The sequence below is a fragment of the Xiphias gladius genome, unplaced genomic scaffold (assembly GCF_016859285.1).
Source record: "Xiphias gladius isolate SHS-SW01 ecotype Sanya breed wild unplaced genomic scaffold, ASM1685928v1 HiC_scaffold_189, whole genome shotgun sequence".
NCBI classification, from domain to species: Eukaryota; Metazoa; Chordata; class Actinopteri; order Istiophoriformes; family Xiphiidae; genus Xiphias; species Xiphias gladius.
The window spans coordinates 56,043-76,382 of NW_024401855.1; the positions used below are offsets into that span (position 1 = coordinate 56,043).

General features: G+C 41.3%; 1 protein-coding gene and 1 long non-coding RNA gene across 2 annotated transcripts; one reads left to right on the forward strand and one right to left on the reverse strand.

The window, feature by feature from the left end:
- Nucleotides 1-10,526: 10,526 nt before the first annotated feature.
- LOC120787547 lies at nt 10,527-13,827 on the reverse strand. Its single transcript, XR_005706952.1, has 3 exons — nt 12,843-13,827; nt 12,487-12,619; nt 10,527-10,878 (listed from the first exon to the last, which is right to left on the reverse strand). It is a non-coding gene; the product is annotated as an uncharacterized LOC120787547 (long non-coding RNA).
- On the forward strand, nt 11,680-14,243 carry LOC120787546 (muellerian-inhibiting factor-like). Its single transcript, XM_040123265.1, is given in 8 exon segments — nt 11,680-11,851; nt 12,085-12,346; nt 12,348-12,370; nt 12,444-12,607; nt 12,809-12,920; nt 12,994-13,093; nt 13,183-13,613; nt 13,821-14,243. Coding segments are annotated over 8 exon segments (1,617 nt in total). The 5' UTR covers nt 11,680-11,733; the 3' UTR covers nt 14,228-14,243.
- The last annotated feature ends 6,097 nt before the right edge of the window (nt 14,244-20,340 follow it).

Below are 20,340 nucleotides of genomic sequence, written 5' to 3' on the forward strand. Positions count from 1 at the left end.
ATTTCATCAAAAAGATTTGGACTGGAAGCGTGTCTCCTCATTCCAATGTTCAACTTGATCTCGAACGTCGTCCTGTTGAGAGGCAGGTTACTGGCTGGACTGTTGGTGGCTCCAACTCTGGCCTTGTTCAGGAGATCTAGGCGCAGGAGGTGGATGACGAACCCGTGAAAAATTACCCATGAGGCACCGTTGAAACAAATTCAACAGACTGTGGCATTACTGGTCTTTTTCTTCTGTCAGTGAGGGAAAGTAGGCGAGGATGAGTTACAAATTGTTATTTGATAGGTTAAGGAGAGGAAAATGTTTTCAAATCAGTCGCATTGGCTCATCTATCAGCCACAACAAAAACCCTCTACATTTTAGAAGACAGGTTGCATATTGAGGAGGTCTGCCTTCATAATGAGCTGCTGTTCTTTGATGAGTGGTGTGATGAGATTCAGAAGACAGGATGTGACAGAATTCTCCACCTCTGTCAATGTGACTGAGCTCTCTAGTCCCAATTAGCATTTCATTATCCAGAATCAGAGAGAATTTAATTACACAGGCACAGTCATTAATCCTTTTATATCTGTCACCTGAAGCACTGAGGAGTGTGTTCACTGGAGTCAGGGATAACACATTTTTGCCGTGTAATTCAGCAAACTTGAATATCGCCAGCCATATTCTAACTAACTATGCTTCTCAGTTTCACATTTGTCTCTCGTGACCCCGAAAATAGCAAAACCAAGTTATTCTACCGTAGATTAGTTGCTACACAAAGTTAATTATGTTCTAATACTTTGTTCCTGATCTGTATCTGCGGGCGAATCATATTCATGAGGTAGAGGTGAAGTGAGATAAGAGATAAATTCTACGTTTGCATGCATAGTCAGCCGGTGTTTAACTCTGTAATCTGGATGCAGTCGATTTGAACGTTTTAAAACCGTTCATCTGAACCAGTAATTCTTAATCCCAACTTCCAGTTAGTCGCTAGCAACATAAGCACCAACGTTGTGCGCAGATACAGACGTTTATGTGAATGTAAGTTCAGACTCTGACCGACCTCAAAACGTCTCCGAACTCCAGTTCTTTCTGTTGTTTCCTCCAGCTCCTCTCCTTTGCCCACTTGTCTCTGTAAGTTCATGAAGTGGAGTCCCAGCTTTGCGTTGAACACAGTTTTTTTTTTTCTCGAAAGTTTTTGGACTTTCAACTCACATAAATACATCTGTGCTGCCCAAAGGGAATTTGTGTCTGTTTCTATCCACTCTCATCATTTTACTGACATTGTGTCCATGCACACTGTCTCTAAGACTGATCTTTTTATGGACATAAGGAGCCTGTATTCAGCACCTTGCTCATGGACACTTCAGCACTGCTATTGCAGGGGTTGAACCTCTCGCTGCCGAGCACTTGAGTACAAGGTTGGGTTTTTTTTCAGTGTCTTGGACTTGTCTTGGTCTCAGTCTTTTAATGAAAGTTGGCTCAACATCTTCCTGCCTGTCCAAAACTTATTTTAAGGTGGTGATTTGGTTTCTGGTGGTTATAGGAAAACAAAGTAAGCAGTTAGTCAGTTGTGTAATTTCATTCAATTTGAAAGTTGATGAGCTACTTCTGCTGTGAGACATGACCATGACCAGTCCGTTTTTTGGTGTTAAACAGGACAGTTTCTTCTGACCCACCATTAGCCCCCTTTGGACATGGTCTTAAATGGTCTCTTTGACTTGAGTGTAAGTTAATACTAATCTCTTTGAGAAGGCAATTCACTGAGACAGGAGCCATGACTCTGCTTCTTAGAGGCTCCAAATATTAAATGGATTTAGTCTGTCAGACACTTTAATGGACTCAAAGTTCAGTCGCATCTTTACGTTGCTGGATTAATGAAGCGAAGCTCCTAAACGACAGATGAAGGTACAAATCCTGCCTCTGGCTCCAACTATCTGTGCCGAGTTCACATCAGCTCTGTCTGTACAGTGCTGTGAGGCAGAGCGCTGCATCATTCAAACTCCAGTGTTTGTCATGTAGACCCCGATGTTGGTATGAGGCCGGAAGCGGGTAGGAAAAGGAAGCTTGTGCCAGACACTCCCCGTCAAGGCTGAGGCCCCAGGGAAGTGCTGGGATGCCCGAACCTTATGTTGGATCGCCTGCAGGTGTTAAATACGCTTTTATTTGGAGGTTTACTTATAAGCTGAGTGGTAAATTTCTCCGGAATCTTTCTCCGGTTTCATAACTTCCATTGTGTTCAATCTGAACTAGAAATACAGCAATGAATTTCAGATACCTAGAGGGATGTGTAATATGTCAAAAACCAAACTGAAAAGACTCAATTTCCTTTTCTTGATTGCATATAAAGGTTTATTACAAAGAAGAACAGCATCAAGTCAAGCATCTGCAGATCTGCTTGTGAGAGGGTGTGAAGCCAATGAACCACTCTGAAAATCAGTCTTGACTACCGACTCTTAAATAAGGCAGTTGTTTTCCTAAAAACTGTCACTAACGTATGGTTTCGATCACAAAGCATAAACTTCCTTTCCCAAACTGTGAGGCATCCTCTGAGGACCTTTGACCTAGGGCCTCTATAAACACAGCTCTACATGCATAAACATACGCCTCAAAATCTTGCTCTCGTTTGGGAAAAAAACGGATCATTTCTATACATTTTTTCTACTGGCCCCTGTATAATAATGTAAATCTGTATATTTCAGCAAAGGTAAAAAATTGGATTATTAATTCAATTTACAAATTCAGCAGGAATCTGAATTAGCAGATGAGTGGTGTTACTGGTGCTTATCCTGCAAATACCGAAAATAACAGTATTTATCAATTTGGTCCGTAGGAGGGAAATAAATGACAATAATTTCTAATCACGAGAACAAAGGGGACACAGAGCCAGACCTACGGCGACATAAGTCCAGACCTGACCCTGATGCAACCTTCCTCCTTGTCAGTCCATTACCAGTCGTTGATGTGTGTTACATAACTCTGTCCACTTATAACGAGGCTCTGCTCCACGTCGGCAACGTGATGATTCCCACGGGAACCTTTCCAAGGTCAATGTACACCGTAGCATGTTGGAGTAATAGAGGTCGCCAATTATTCCTACAGATATGACCACATATTATCTCAGGACGTTCTTGCTCTTTGTGGCCTTCATGGCTCTGTCCACATTGAGCTTTTTATAATTGCTGAATACCAGTTCCTGCTGATCGTGATTTCACCATGGCATTTTCTCAGCATTGAGCGGTTGCCAATATATTACCGCAGCTGCTAACTGAGCCAAACCGTTTGACCACAAACACACTCTTATTTACAGCAGTGTGGCAAGGAAGCTTGCTGCAGGGGGGGTCGAAATGAAACTGTGTACATTTAAAATACTCATCTTATTAAACATTATCACTGGTACAAGGAATATAATGAGGCATTGGAATGATTAAAAAGTGAAGCTTGAACTCCATAAAATCACATCATCAGTGACAGAACTTCAGCACAGGAACTTCACCACCCTGATGAAAGAACAGCAATTTAATCACGTTCGCTCCCTGAATCAGCTTCTTTGAATTCGTCTTCTGTCTCTACAGTCTGTCTGGAATCTGCTTTTATCTGTGGAATTCTGAGATGTTCAAGTCACAAATACAAGGAAACGTCTCCATTTTTGTTTTTCTCGAGTCCAGTGTGCTTCCACGGAGGAGAGTCGTGCAGCGTTTAATTTTGATGAACTTGTATTGGAGCACACCCTGGGCTTCAGCTTTGTGTGTGTGTGTGTGTGTGTGTGTGTGTGTGTGCGTGTGTGTGTGTGTGTGTGTGTGGCGAGCATGTTTTTTTACTATAAGGAATTTACTGTTTCCATCTTGTCAGCACAGCTCTGTGGTCATGGGAACAAAAGATGCAGTGAGGGGAAAGTGGCAGATATGGATTTTACAGGATGAATTATAGATTAGTCCTAGCATGCAAATGTACTGGGGTACTCCTCTGTGTGTGTGTGTGTGTGTGTGTGTGTGTGTGTGTTTGTGTGTGTGTCCATTTGTTCCTGAAATCCTTGGCAGATTGATGCCTGTGTGCGACCTGTGGGCCATTTCCCTGTTGGTAGTCATTGGCTCAGTGGAGCACTTCACTTTCACTCAGGTCTGTCACCCTGAGACACACACACACACACACACACACACACACACACACACACACACACACACACACACACACACACACACACACACAGAGTCAGAACCATTACAAACCTGTACATTAAAATGCTCCAGCTCTATAATTCATATCATATCATATCATTTACACAATCTACGTCAACCCCAATGCTCCAGTACTTTGTATGATTATAGAATCTATACCTGTGTTTTTGTGAAATCTATCATCAGCGTGCAGTGTCTCCCCGTCCGCTCTGCTGTGGCCGGTGTTATCAGGGTGTGTCTGGGGAGCAATGCCAAGTGTGTGACCGCAGGAGGTTCCCTCGGCTGCTGGCGGTGCAGCTCTCCCCTGCTTCCGTAGAACCGGAGCACCATCTGCTGGTCACGCAGGAATTTTACCTCTGCAACAGCTCTGTGTTGGAGCTGTGAAGGGTGGAGAGGGCAGGGCGCGGGCAGCTGATGGTGGATTTATGCTTTCAACCGAGAGACAAATAATAGTTTTCAGTTTCTCAGTTCATGCTGAGCACTGGTTTTCCAGGGCAGTGGTTCCCGGCCTGGGGTTCAGGACACTTCCAGGAGGTCACAAGCTACATCTCAGGGGTTGCAAGGTGGTTATCAGGATAAAAAAGAGAGAAAAAAGGATATTTCTGCTGGACAAAATAATATTATTGTTATGTTTGTGAAATACTAGATAGTTTCACCTCCTCGAGCCACTAGAAAACATTCAAATGAAACCGTTTGAGAAGGAAAAATGTGCTCACAACTCATGGACCTACGCCAACAAATCTGAAATAATAAAGATAAAAGAAATAGTAAGTAGTAAGAAGGAGTAGTTTTTTATGCAGAGGAACGTGACAGTTAGAGGGAACTTGTGTCCAGCTTTATTGTGGGGAAAAGGCCTGACACGGTCAGATATAGTCAAAGGGCTCAGCAGCAGCTGGGATGAGATACAGACGATGTGGTGGAATAGTTTGATGAGGCTTCCCAGGAACTTGGCAGACACGACAGGTCGTACACTATCGCTTCACATCCTGCTTTACCCCAAACCAGGATAAAAAGCTGAGAAAAAGCTGTGAACCAACACCATGTCTCATGGAAGTGGACATTTTTCACCTCTCTCAAAGATTTAGACACTAACGATTGGTCTTCAATTTGAAAAAAAAAAAAAAAGATGAATTAATCAAAAATGAAAGGTAATCATTAGTTACACTAAGGTTTTTGTTTTTGTTTTTACTGCACAGAAAAGAAAATGCGTCTTTCTTATCAGCCTGAAGGTCAAGTGGGGCTAAAACAGAGAAAAAAGAGCAACGCATTCCCACTTCCAAACAATAGATTGGCCACATTTAGAATGACGCTCTGGCGTCGAGTACAACCATTAATGTGCTTGCATCGAGTACCAAATGAAATCATTAAGAGCAACAAACAAACATCAGGAAATGAGAAAACTGGACAAGTTCCGATTAAAGCGTCACACGCTGGCCGGGCTGGTGACCCGGAGAACGGGGACCAGGGAGCTTTGTCGTCATTAAACAGAGGTTTGTTTGATGATGGATTTTCAAACATCCTGTAATTTTCCTGCTGTTCCTTTTATTCTTTTATTTTTTATTAGTTTATTGTGAAACGATGATTAGGGCAGCTGTTGGCTTGACAACCAGCCGCCTTCCCGTCACACCAAACATCAACGGGACGACTCCGCTCACTTCCACTCATTATTGCAGGCACTCAGACAAACAGAGACCAACACTATTCACAATGTCACAGCTGGCATTAAAGAAAACAAGATGACAACGGCATTTTATCGAAATCGCATTTATAAAAAATCAGGACGTTGCTTCAAAAACATGAAATTACTTCGATGTTCATCCGGCTCGTGTTTCTTGCTGCAGACTGAAACCGTCTAAAATATGTTTAATACAAATTATGAATTAACCGTGATCAAAAAGTGCATCCAAATACGTTAGATCACTATATTGCCAACATATATATAAAATATGGGAAAGCAAAGTATGTACAAAACAGAGAAGAGAGAAGGGATGGCGAGAAAGAAGAAATTATTAAGGGAAGGAGGCAGGGAACAAAGAAAAGGAGGTTTGAATAAGGGAAGAAAGTGAGGATGTTTGGAAGGGAAGATAGAGATTAAGGAAATGAGAAAGGAGGAGGAGACAGGAATCAAAAGAAGGAAGGAGAAAGGAGTTTATGGGAACATGGAAGGGATTATGCAGAAAGATGCAAGGGAGTAGATGTGAGGAAAAGAGGGTGGAGGCCAAGGAAGGAGGAGAGGTTTTCAGAGACATAACGGGAAAATAAGGAAAGGAGGAGGGAAGGAAACGGCGAGTCCAGGAAAAAGGACACATCAGTATCAGTAAGGCAAAAGAGATAATGGTTGACTTTTGAAAAAACACTTGCCCACAAACAAACATCCTGGGTGAATTATGTCTAATTAAATGTTAAGCCAGGAAAGAAGGCAGAGAGAAGGTCTTTTGCAGCCCGTGGAGGCTGAGCATGCTGGTAAAACTGATAGGAAGAGGAGAGATAATGTATCCGGAAGAGCCGGGAGGATGAGGATGGTGGCTGAGGATAATGTTTCGTCTTTTAATCGGAGTTGGAAGTAGAGGATGTGAGAAATGACATGTACATGATTTTATGAATGAATAAACAGAACCTTGAAAGATGACAACGAAGTGGCAGGAGAGGAAACAAGTTGGTGTTTGGCATCGAGTGATTTGCCTTGTTTCTCTCTGTGGCTTTGACTCTGAAAAACAAAGAGAAAGAAAAATTGATTGAGCAGATCCTCTTCCTCATCAGTCTGCTGAGTGGTGGCAGCGTCTCCAGGGAGGCTGCTCCTCCGTCACCACCGGAGGTCACTGTTGTCCCGTTAGCTTAGTGCAACACCTCCCTCCTCGCACTCCACATAGCTTTTCCCTCAATCTCTGAATCGTCAGCAGCTCCTCGGCCCTCTTGTCCTTCTTATCTGTCTTTTTTCTCCTTACCGCTCTGCTCGTCCTCTCACTGACCCTTCCTCTTTTTATCCTCTACAGCGAGTCTCATCTCCACCTTCCCCATCTTCTTACCTCTGCGCTGAACTTAACTTAACCTCTGTGTACGCTTGATGAGAAAGTAAGGCAAATTGAACTCTTCCACTCGTACTGCAATGCTTGGCATGCGCGTATTTTATAAATGCTCTTGGTCATAAACATTGGATCTGCCACCAGTCTTCCACAGGTTGCTACTGGACAAAAGTACATTTGGACCCATTTTGTTGTTGCCTGTAATGATTACAAAATTGGAATCAGTGCCAATAATTCACAGTGAAACTGGGAATGAATAACGTTTCTGCTGCCTTATAGCCCAAACTTAACATAACTTTCCAGTGGCAGGTCAGTTCTCTTCATTTTGGAACAAAAACTCAAACTGCATTGGGTTTAAACGTGATCCTGAATAAGCACAACAGTCAACAGTCAGTTAAAGTCCTGGATAATAACCGTGCCAGCGTCAATTTTGAGCATCAAAGTTCATTCTTGACCTTGAAAATAGTAGTTTGTTTTCAAAGAAAACAAAATTAAAAATGTCTTATGACCTATATTATTTACACGTAGGTAGAAACATAAATATTACTGTTCTCTGTCATCTTTCCTTTATGTCTCCACTCTACAACATACAGTATTACACTGTATAGTGAAGTTTTTCAGTGTAGATCAATGGGATCTTTAGAGTAAGGCACGATAAGTTCTCTGTATGAACCAGATATTTTGTTTTGTGTCAACAGAAATGTACTAAATATTCCTGAAGAAGACGATATATATATATATATATATATATATATATATATATAAAGTTTAAGAGGTTGTGGCTATTTTCCAAAGTATTTGATAACTAACCTCTTAATCTTATGCAGCCTACAACCACTACATCCCTGTTTTCTAGGGTACTGCTGATGTATTTTACTGCAGGTACTCAACTCCTCCAGCGTCAGGTCTCGGTCTCCGTCCCTGTCACAGTAACACCATCGCTGGTCTTGAGGACTCTGCAGCAGTAGAAGGAGCAATGTTAAGCGGCGAGGAGGAGGAAGAAAATGAGGAAGGAGTGGCAGAGGTTGGAGTGTTTGGAAATGGAGAGGGAGCAATGGAAGCAGGTGCGTTTGCAGCCCTGGTGGAAGGAGATGGAACAAACCCCAAAGGGTGAAAGAATCGAGATGCCAGTTTAAAGGACAACTCTTCTTGAGAAACTAACCAAAATAAATTCAGTTTTGTTTACACCACAGGAGGCCTCATCGGCCAATCGACAAGAAGTTTGCATCCTCAGCAACCTGTGATCAGATTTCCGTGTCTGTTGACAAAGTGTTCCAGAGTGTTCGTACCTCAACTAAATTTAACTCACCTGTTCCATTCACAGTACTCCCAAAGAACTCAATAAATATCAAATTTCATGACGACAGGGCAGCCTGCTGTAAAACAAAATCAACAGATGGCTCCTGACTTCCTCATCAGTTATACAGCGAGAAAAATGCATAGCTTCAATTTCCTGTTTCAGACAAAAACACAAACAAACCTGCAATTCATTCATCAGCAAACCCAACGTTTTTAGGAAGGGAAACAAATGATGGACATGAAACCTGGGCATTTTGTGTGTGTGTGTTTAAGTGAGAGAGAGAGAGAGAAAGGCCTCTGTTATACTATAAAATGGTCATGTTAGTGAGATAGAGAAGAGGGTGAAGGATGAGACAAGGATGGATGAAAATGAGAAGGGGTTGGAAAAAGGGGAAGTTGTGAAGATGGAAAAGTGAGGCAAAAAAGAGGGATGTTTGTAAATCCACTGAGAATGAGAAAAAGATGAAGAGAATGAGGTAAGTACTAAAAGACTGAACTGTTGATTAGCACAGAGAAACACGAAACAGGGAACAGGTGGTTTGGTCTGTTCTGTTCACTTAGTAATAAGGTACTTGATCAGGTCAGTGTTGCTCTCTGAAGTGAGAAATTGGTTTTCATTTGTGAGCAGTCACTCTGCACTGCATCATGACAGAGTGATACATCCATTGAAATCCAGCACGTGACAGGTTACATATTCAAGAAGTAAAGTAAGTATTATTTGGCCTGGTTTAAAATAGATGACAGGTTCCCGCATTGTTTTTATCATACAAGTTATACAAGCACGCACACAAGTACAGGGCAGCCATGACACATATTCCGGCCAAAGTCAGAGGGTGATCACAGTTGGTGGCAGTAACGTGCTTTAAGATTAACAAGGGGACAGATAATATACCAGAGGAACGTCCACAAGATGATGTCAACGATAGCAATGAGTCTGAAAGTGTTTTACAAGGTAGAAAATGCAGTTTGCTGAGAAATGTTAAATATTAACCAAGACACACACATTCATTTTTCAGGTACACTTAATGCAGAGCTTTAGATACTCATGATGCAAGTAAGGTGTATTCAGTGATTAGCTCGTGTTAAACAAATTACGATGAGAAACTGAAATATAACTCCATCCACACATTTCTGCTAATTTTTAAAATCTTTTATAAACACCAACTGTGGACCCCTTTGGATTCTACTGCAGATCCTGAAATGAGCAATTTTTTAACAAACTGCAGGCAAGAACCAGCTGTTACAATTCACACACATCTGCAACTGCTGTGTGTGTGTGTGTGTGTGTGTGAGAAAGACAGGCATTCTGCTCTGAAGCATTCACTTTAGCACAGGCCCCCAGAGTATAACTTTGTATGTTCCTTTCTTTCACAACAGTGGAGGTCTTTGTAGGACCAGACGTGGCTTAAGCCCTCGCTCAGTATCTTTTATGCAAACGTAACCAGGTGGAGGCTTCACCTTAACCATTGAAACTGACTTTTGCACAAGGAGACAGGTGCACGTTATTGCTGGGCTGATGTTACCATTAGCCAGGGAGCTCCCAGGCTGAATGTCGCACCGCTCCTTCCCAAGCAAAATGAGGAATAACTTTAATTAACCACAATTTCATTCGTTACAGGTTACCTCAATTAGAGAATGTACAGGCATGACATTGGCAATCACTTTTTTCTGCCCCAAATCGAGTGCAGGAAGCTCTACAATTCAGCACTACATCAGCAACAACCAAAACTCAGCCTAAAGCTATTTATTTCAAATAAACTCTGCAGATTTGAAATTAGCCGAAGCTGAGCTGAAGTGTTCAAAAATGGATTTAAAAAGAAACCCCTGGTTAACCACGGGAAAAGCACATACACGAGCTCACTGCCGCACAGCTAAAGCAAAGCTGCTTTACTTGGATCCTTTGGTGCATCCTCCTCCCTCACCGATGTCAGGTCCAGGTTCTGACAGAGCGACGACACCGAGCGATGGTCTGACCAATCCCAAGCCATCCCATTTCTTTCTCTTGAATAGTATTGGACCGTGTAATTATGGACTTAGCTCAGGGTGCTTGACGCTTAGTTGTGAAGTTACTTTATCTTGCATATGTAATGGTAAAAGTTACAATTTGACACTGATCATTCATGCAACGCAGGGAGACAATGAATGATAGGGTAAGAACAATGTTGATTTAAAACTAATGATGACTTTGTTTAAAAACAATGAACATCTCCCGAATTATCTGCCAAATACTTGACAAAAGAAATTACAAAACAACTGTGTATAAACTTCTGAATTAAATAGATTATGTTCTAGGATATCCATTCCACTTCCATCACTTGAATCATCTTGTTGAGGAGGAGGAAGAGAAGGAGAAGGACAAGCAGGCCTTCCTCATCTCTGGAGATCCTGCAGTCACTGTCCTGCAAAATGCCACAATACAATCGCTGTTAAAACTAACACAGGATAATCCCATTCTGAAAACATATGCACAGCTTAACACTAGTATACACAACTTAAAGTTGTGCGGGTGAGGGTGAGCATTAAGGTGGATGCCTGGGGGAAAAATAGCATTATAAACTATAAATTGATATATGACGTATATTATGCATGGTGTAAAAACAATGTCTTGTTTTGCTTTCGTTGTAAATAGGTTGAGTTGATTCAAGGCAGACGTACACCAGCGCGGCCACAGCTTTCCATTCCACTTTCAGATAAAAACTCAGACAATGATGGCATTTGATGACAGTCATGTGTCCACACTAGTCCGGGATCTTCTTACCTGTAAAGTCTTTGCACTGAATGTGTTTAGGTCTGCCAAGTGTTCTGTGTCAGCGTGTGTGTGTGTGTGTGTGTGTGTGTTTATGTGAGTTGACATATATAACTAGCGACTGGATCTCACCAGTAAACTGAACACCTTGTATATTTGGACACATGGTCTATTCTCTGTGTGTGCTTGGGGTCTCGTAGTGCTGACCTTTCACCACTAGATGAGGAAATCGGTTTGTAAGTGGATGCAGTGATCGTAACTGTGAATTACATTTAACAGATCGCAACTAAAACAACTTTAGTGCAATTTTATCCGGGTAACATTATTACTATTGCCGTGACACCGCCGCGATCCGACCAGTCCCAAGCCTGTATGCTAATGAGTTTCCAACGAACGGCTTTCTCGGGAGAAAACGCAGCTCCCCCTAGATCGCGATCTCTCAGCCAGACTACTGTATCCTGTATGTTGACTGGGGGCAGCGCGGAAAGGCAAACACGAAGGTGGAGGTATGTTGCTTGTGAATGTCTACTGCGGAGTGTTGATGCTCTGCTGGACCCGGCTCTGTGTGGCTCTGCAGGTCTCACATGGACAGCAGATGATCCCGGAGCACGATCCCCGAATGACAGGTCAGACTCTGCACATCGGAAACCAACTATACCTACAATCGTCCAATTTTCTGTGAAATGCCTTCACACGTTTTTATATTTTATGTTGTGGTGCTGTTTTATATCTTGTCGCTATAAAACACGTTTTGAGTAAATAGTTGACTGTTTGCATATAGTTCCTGTTTCTAGATTCTAGTCTGTTTTTTCGGTGTGTCATGTTATTTCTTTTTTATTTATTTTCACTTCAATCAAAGGAGACCACCACGTAACACGATCAGCAGAGGCTTTGGAACCGAAAAGGGCAAGGCACACCTTCCCACCAACAAAACCCTCACCGGCCTTCACAGTCTCTCATCACACCCCCAACAATGCACTGTGCTATGTGGAGGACGTATTCGCCTCGATGCGTGAAGGCGTGGGAAGCGGCGGGAAACTCACAAACAGCAGTTTGAGTCTGTTTGGAATATGCACAGTATCCGACAACTCGTCAGGCTCAGTCTTATTAGAGATCGCTAAGGGAGGTTTTGCATCCAACTGGAGGTAAGATTCTTTTTTTTTAAGACCGTTTGTTTGTTTGATTGAATCTCACGTCATGTATTGGTTTCTCCGTAAGTGCTTGTGGCAGAGGATGAAAACAGATTAACGCTCAAGTTTACCTTTGATCCACCGCCGTGTCCTGGGCTCAGCCCCGTGCTGCTCTTGGCGATTGAAAGTCCACTCAAAGGAGGACACCTGGACGTCACTTTCATTAGTCGGTCTCTGCAGCCTAACACACAGGTAGAGGAAGGCCTGAATGTGACACAGATAAATCGCTAAATCTGTTGCAAGGGATTTTGTTTGAGAGATTACAATATTTCAGGAACACAGCAATAGACATCGCAGATAAAGAACAAATCTAAGAAGCTCACAGATTTCACATGACCATGACAGTAACTGCTGTCGCCCTCTAACCCCAAGGTTTCCTGTTGTTGTATCCAGGTTGTGTGTATTTCAGGAGAAACAAAGTACGTACTACTGACAGGAAAGACATCAGAGGCCAATGTTCACCAGAAATGGAAGCTTTCTGTTGAGACAGTATCCCCAGATATGAGTAAGATCCCATCTTTTCTTGTTTTCGTTTTCTTGTATCATGTGCACTCTCCTCAAATTTCCTCTCATTGTAGAACCGAGCCTAAAAGACATCCTCATTGGTGGAAAATCAGGAAGTAACATCAGCATAACTCCACTTCTGCTTTTCTTTGGGGGAACAGAAACTAATAAAAGGTTTTTTTAAGCTTTAATGTTCCCGGCTAAAAATTTTCCCAGATTATTGTCAGAGTGCTGCTCAACGTTGGTTTTTTACTCTTTGTCAGATATAGACATGTGTCAGGATCATCCCTGGCCCCTTCACAGACCTTCTCTTTCCTCTGTGAGCTGAAGCGGTTACTGGGAGACATCCTACCTCAGAACCACCATGAGTCCTCTATGCTCCAGTTGGAGTCCTTACAGTCCATGCCTCCTATGTCACTGGATTTATCCTCCAGTGAGACCCTGCTGGCAGGACTGATCAACTCCTCGTCCCCCACTCTCTTCTCTTTCACTAGATGGGGCTCCATGTTTCAGGTGCATCGTGGACAGTAGGCCTTGTCTCCTGCACTGTTGGAGGAGCTCAGGCAGAGGTTGGGGAAGGTTGTAATGCAGATAATGGAGATAATACGGGAGCAGGAGTTGAGTCACAGGGCAACAGAGAGGCTGGGGAGGCTCAAAGAACTCAGTGCGTTGCCGAAGAGGGAACCGGCAGCAGGTGATGTTTACAAGGAAACAGTATCCTACAGCCTACAGCAGTGGTCCCCGGTCTTTTTCTGGTCCAGCTTCTCCCAGCAGGCCTGTCAGATGAACTCTGTACCCCTTGATCTACATCACCTGTTATGTTCCAAATGTGTCCGTTTTTAACTCAACACCGTTACCAATTTTTAACTGATGCTTCTGTTTCTTCTTCTGCCTGTAACAGGAGAGAGCCAGTACCGTGCGTTTCTTCTGCTGAAGGCCCTGCAGACAGTGACCCACTCATATGAGCCGCAGAGAGAACTGCGGGCCAGGAGAGCAAGCCCCAAAAACCGAGTGAAGGACAAAGTCTGCAGGCTGAGGAGCCTAACCGTCTCCCTTGAAAAGCATGTTGTGGGTCCAAACACCGCCAACATCAAAAACTGCGATGGCTCTTGTGCTTTCCCCCTGGCCAATGCCAACAACCATGCCGTTCTGCTCCACTACCACATTGAGAGTGAGAATGTGGAAGAGCGGGCTCCGTGCTGTGTGCCTGTGGCCTATGAATCCCTTGAGGTGGCGGATTTGAATGAAGATGGGACTTTTCTCTCTATTAAGCCAGACGTAGTCGCAAAGAAGTGCGGATGCCGCTAAAGTTGTTTTCACTTTGGGGGTGTGTTTGTGACATCAAAGATATTTCACTTGTTTGGTTCCATAATGACTGACCATAGATGTAGCTGGTGGAGAGAAAGTGTCACTCAACACTGACTTCATTTTTTCATTCACGAAGGATTAATACACTGGTTTTAAGTGCACGATCATTCACAGAGGCCTCTTAAGATACCTACCTGGAGCAGAGGCACACAGCAAAATGTTTCTCACTTTATTGAAAACAAAAGTATACTGTATGTGTTCAAATATTTGACATTACAATTCAAGCATCAGTATTATCATCTTCCACTGTATGTAAATCTATCTAAGAAGTTATCTGAATAATAAAAAGCCATTGTTTAATCAGGGCAAACCTCTTGTCATCTGTAAGAGCACAATTTGTGTTTTAATTAATATTCGCATTATCTTTGAAAATATTTCTCTAAAAATACCACTTCTCGGAGAGATTTGACTGAATTAATTAAAATATGTATTGAATGGGATAAATATTTTTGAATGAGACGTGTCTTCCCAGACAACGGCGTTCCCTACAATAGAAAACAAAAACAGGTGAAATGTAAATGCAAAGTATACTGAAGTGTTCTTTTTTCAGAAAGCTGTTGTTGTGAGAGCTGCTGACCTCTGTTTCTTGACCTTTCACTCTTCATTCAGCAGCTGTATGGGTTTTATTCTTCAGCTTTGATTTTCAGGATTGAACAGACAGACGATGAGTGATGATGTAATCTAGACACAAATGCTGGAGCATCTCCACAGTGCCACAGGTAGTACCATGATTTTTTGTTTTGAAATATAAAAAGGAGAAATCATAACAAATATTGACCTTGTAAAATATGATATACTGTCATAGTATGATCCAGTGAAGTATTGTCACACTTGTAATGCCTTATAATTGTTTTTGTAACAGATTATTTAAGTAGTCCCTACAAGACAATTACTTAAACGCAGAAGTTAAACAGGCTACAACCTTTTCATGACCAGAACTGCCAATTCTTGTGTTCATTCATAAGTAACCTTGTCAGACAACCAACATTTCATGATTGACAATTGCAGTAGACTTTCATGAGTTGATGGAAATAGATATATATGTAGATAGACACTTAATATTCCATGTTTAGGGAATAAAATGCTAGCTGAACATAGGATTTTATTAGGAATGATCTGAGTACTTCCTCTAAAACAGTCTTTGAGGATGGTACAAGTTATGGGCAGTAGTGGAAAATAAAAGTCCATTTAGTCAACTACTGTTCTTAAGTACAACTTTGAGGTACTTGATTTAAGTATATCTGTATACTGGGTAGTAGACACTACAGGCAAAAACGCTGCTTTTTCATGCACCTGTCTATTTAGAAATTTTGGACTATTCTGCTTCCATAACATGTCTTCTTTCAGAGTAGCGGAAAGAAAACATCCAAAATACACAATTAGGTGTTTCTTTTACTTCACTTTTTCTATTTATGTCTGTAGATTTCAACTACAATACAAACTCTATCTTTAAAGGATGTTTTCTCCAAATGAGCACTTCAGTAGGACTTGCATTCACAAAACTTTTTATTCATAACAGTTTTATTCCTATCTATATTCTAAAGGATTGTACTGAGGGGTTTGTTCATATGTCATTCATATCCTTACATATAACATTTTATTCCTAAAAACATGGCGAAAATTGACTTTTTTAAATGGCTGTTGACAGTATTTTCTGATTTATTGTGTGATGAAAACAGATATCCACAATCCGCTGTATAAAAGCCTCTAACTCTAAAATGTCAACAAAATGAAACAAGAATTTTGAGCCTGGCTTTATCCAATGTTCAGATTTCTATTCTGAAAATGTATGAAAAAGAGCACATATTTAATGCATTATTTGCATATTTAAACATACAATTTCAGAAAATCTGTAATGCAAAAAATATTTTTCCTTATGTATCATCAGCTGGGAATTTTCATGGTGGTACCTATTAGTAACAATTTTTACCCTATTCACCGTAGTGACTTGCCTTAAATAGTTAAAACTTGCTCCTCCTCAACCAGCTACAGCAGTAAAATGCTGTTTACATGTTAATGAATCAGGATTAACAATCTAATGTATTATAATTATCAGTCACAAAGGACATTGTACTTTGATAGTAAATTTTACTGAGAATACTTTTATACTTTTTTGAGTATGATTTGAATGCAGGACTTTTACTTCTATCAAAGTATTTTTACACTGTTGTATTGGTACTTTTCCTTAAGTAAATATTCTAAGTACTTTGTCTCACTGGTTATTAGTGGGAATGTTGGTACTTTGCTTATTACTTTCAGTTTTAAGTATTTTCATTTTTTGTTTTCATTAAATATTTTATTCGGAAGTCTGTGTGTGTGTGTGTGCGTGTGTGCGTGTGTCTGATGTGGGATTCTAGAAACTCACCGCCACCACGGTTGCCCAGATTCAGGATTTGTTCTGACACAGATTCTACTGAACTACCAAAGACCAGTCAGTGTCCTAGAAAACTGAAGAGTTACAAACAAGCGCCGTATCAAAAAAGATACAGCAGAAACAATCCTTGAGACGGAAAACAACTCTCCTCAAACAGCCACGTCTACCGATACTTCTGCCTCTGGTTATGAGTCTACAACCGAGGCAGAACGTGAGACACAGCTCCGGCTGTTTGTTACGCTGCTGACGGTGAGAGTGCTGACCAAATGTCACGCTCTCCAGAACCGCAGCCATGAGGAGGGGGGACACCCACATCAAACATCTGGTGAACAAGACAATGGTGGGACTCGCCATCACTGAAGGCTTCTTCCTGGACTTGAAGAGCATCAAGAAAGTCTGCAAGGCTGTGGTGAAAGACGTGGAGGAGAAGTTCTGTGGTAGGCGCCTGCTGGAGTCTCCGATATTATTTGCAAGCCCACATTAAAGAGTGCCCTGCTCGGCCTGCAGAGAAGGCTGCCTCCCAGACTGCATGGAAAGATGTGCACCGGGTCATGGTTTTCACTGAAGGTATACTCGCCTCCCTCTTTCTAATGGGTGTCATTTTCTAAAGCGACACCCCGGCATCTGCAGGTGGAGGAGGTTTGCAGCACTGCAGCAACGACTGATCTCAGAAGAAAGTATTCAGACATCTTCGACTTTTTCATATTTTATGGTGAGACTTTTAGTCTTGTTTTAAACCAGGTATTAGTCATTTGTGAAGAGCAGTATCAAACTGAATCAGGTATATTATTGCAGGACATTTCTATTTATAAGTCTATTTGCACTGATATATATGGAAAAATACTATAACCATGGGGGAAAATCTCCAACTTGAACCGATACATAACTGCGAGACACCTACAAGATCGAGCTACAAAAACAAATACTGAAAATATTTGATTTGATTTGGAAAAAAAAAAAGAAATCTGTATCTCTAACAATGAAGTTGAAGCCTATTCATAAAGTTTTTTCTTAGCACAAAAGTGGGACTTCCTATTTCACACTTCTCGTGAATGCAGTATGGTGAAGAGACGGGATCAGAAAGTTAGTAACATATTCATTCTTGCCAGGTAGCGCCCCGTTTGAATTGCTGATGACATTATTATCCTAAGCAGAGATTTGTCTTGCACTCAACTTTTACACGTACAGCAACTCAAAATCATCTCAGCGAAACACAGATTCAAAGACCAAGAAGATAAAAACAGTGTACTATACTTCATGTGTGAACCCTAAATGCTTCTCATTCAGACATTTGACTCACACAGTATAAAACATGGTAAGTCAATGGACTGTAGCATATGCAAGAGCTGCATTTGTGCTGTACAGCACGCATATAACAAAAAAAACGATTGCAATTTAGAAGCACGTTTAGAAGCAAGAAAATCTGAAAACCTACAATAAACACATCACCGTTTTTATTTAGTTTAAGACCTTATGGCTGATGGTTTACCACCAACCTGGGATCAAAGATTGCTAGATTCACACCAAACTTATGTATACCAAACGTATATCTCCGCGTAGTTGCTTACACAGACGTTATTGCATGCCGCAACAGTTATGACTGGTCATTGCTTCTTTGCTTGCATGCCCCCCCAACAAGGTGTTGTAAGTTCATCTGTTCCTTTTGGAAACCGGTTCTTAGACGGGACTGTTAGGTAAGGACTGTGGCCGTACTGTGGACAAAGCTAGACACTGGCCCCTGTGCTGGCTAACAACGTTGAACAGTAAATTCACTAGAAGAGGCCAGGGCACACTGTGTGGACTTGGTTGTTGAAAAAATACTCTTCTTGGAGCAAATGGTCAGAGAGCCAGAATCAATCTTACTTTTCCATTTGTAAACAGTGTGTATGCACCTACATTGAGCTTTACCTCGAAGATTTTATGATTCATTTAGCACCACCTTAAGTCATAGGGAAGGACAGCCTGTATTTGCACAGGGCTGGGTCAAATCAAAAACGTATCCGAATCCTTTTAAGTGCTTTGCCTTGGCTTATCTGAGCAGATCTTTTTGGATTATTATTTTGTAGGCATTTCTGCTTTATCCGATAGTGACAGTATAGAGAGACAGAAAAGGCAGGGGAGTGATAATAATACACTCACAGTAAAATGAGATATGCCAATGCTGCCCTCATGCTGTGGAGCATGCAGTTAGAGGAATAATTAATGAAGAGCCGTTTCTAGTTTTTTTGCTAATAAGCACCTGGAGGAGATGAAATGCCAAAGCAATCAGTAATTAACTTAAGAAAGTATGAGTAGTGTGTCTGAAACCTTAGGAAAAGACCAATAGTACATGAATTGCATACTATTTATGGGGAATTATTACAGCATGCCCTATTCAAGCATAGTGCATGCAAACATAACAGAAAATGTTGAAACTGAGAAGTTTGGATTTATTTTTTACAACTGAAATGACGCTATATTACAACGGTACCTTTTTGGCCACTGGTACCGAATTCCAGGTACCTGTACAGGTACCATATTTGTTCAAATCTGAACGGTACCTCGTCCATGGGACCTGGGAGGGCTGACAGAGTGCAGGTCATGTTTGAAAAGGAAAAATCTGGGGGTGTGGAGAGAAAGAAGTGAGTGGATCAGACCTGTGTAGCCCACGACATTAGCCACAACGAGTATAATGCACCTGAATCTCTGACGGAACTGTCTGTGGTCAGGTTGTATTCTGGGTAATGTAATCACAAGGTTTTGACAAGGTACAAAAAAAGATATCCCTGCTTCTGCTACATTGATTTTTATCCTATTTTTCAACCGTCCATCACGAGTCTGGCAGTGTTAGTGTTAATCAAACTGACCAAGTGCCCTTTTAAAAGGTGAAATTTTTGCAGAGAGACACACAAAACTAATTCTGAGAGATTTACTCTAATGGAGTTTGTGCTAATTTGAGTAAACATCAGCAGGATTGGTGGACTGTTTTGTTAATATCCTCATGAATATTGGTCTACTAGGTTTTTTCTTTGAATAAAATTCTAGAAATCTTGTAGCTTGACAGACGTTTGATCGTTTGGAGTAAAATCTAAATTTTAAGTGTTGAAAAATTCATTCCAACAGTTTGTAAAAGCCTCAACTCCTAATACGGAATATATGTATGAATATTACAAACAATAGTGGAGCTAGAATGATTAGTTGATTGACAAGGGAGAAAAAAAAAGCAAATATTTTGCAAATTCATTTATCGTTTAAGTTATTTGTCAGGTTTAAAAGGCCAAATATTCTGCAGTTTTAGCCTCCCAGTTTGAACGACTTTCTGATAAGCTTTGTCTTATGTGACAGTAAACTGACAAAAGAATTATATTTGATGACTTCGCCATAGATTTGGAGTACTTTTCACTATTTACTGACTTTTCAGGGTCATGATCAGATGACCAAACCCTGCTGCTGCTGCTTCAAGTGCTGAAAATGAGAGATAAGTAAACAGTGTTTCAGTTGATGCCAAAAATGTTCTAAAGACAGTCATGATGTAGAAAGCCAAAACTGCGCATTCAAAGGTCTGGGCCTGTATTTATCAAGCGCCTCAGAGTAGGAAATCACTCCTAATTGTCCTACTTTTAGGACTGGGATTATATGCATTTGATCAACTATCTTAACTTTGGAAATCCCTCTAATCACAGGCAATATAATTAAGAAT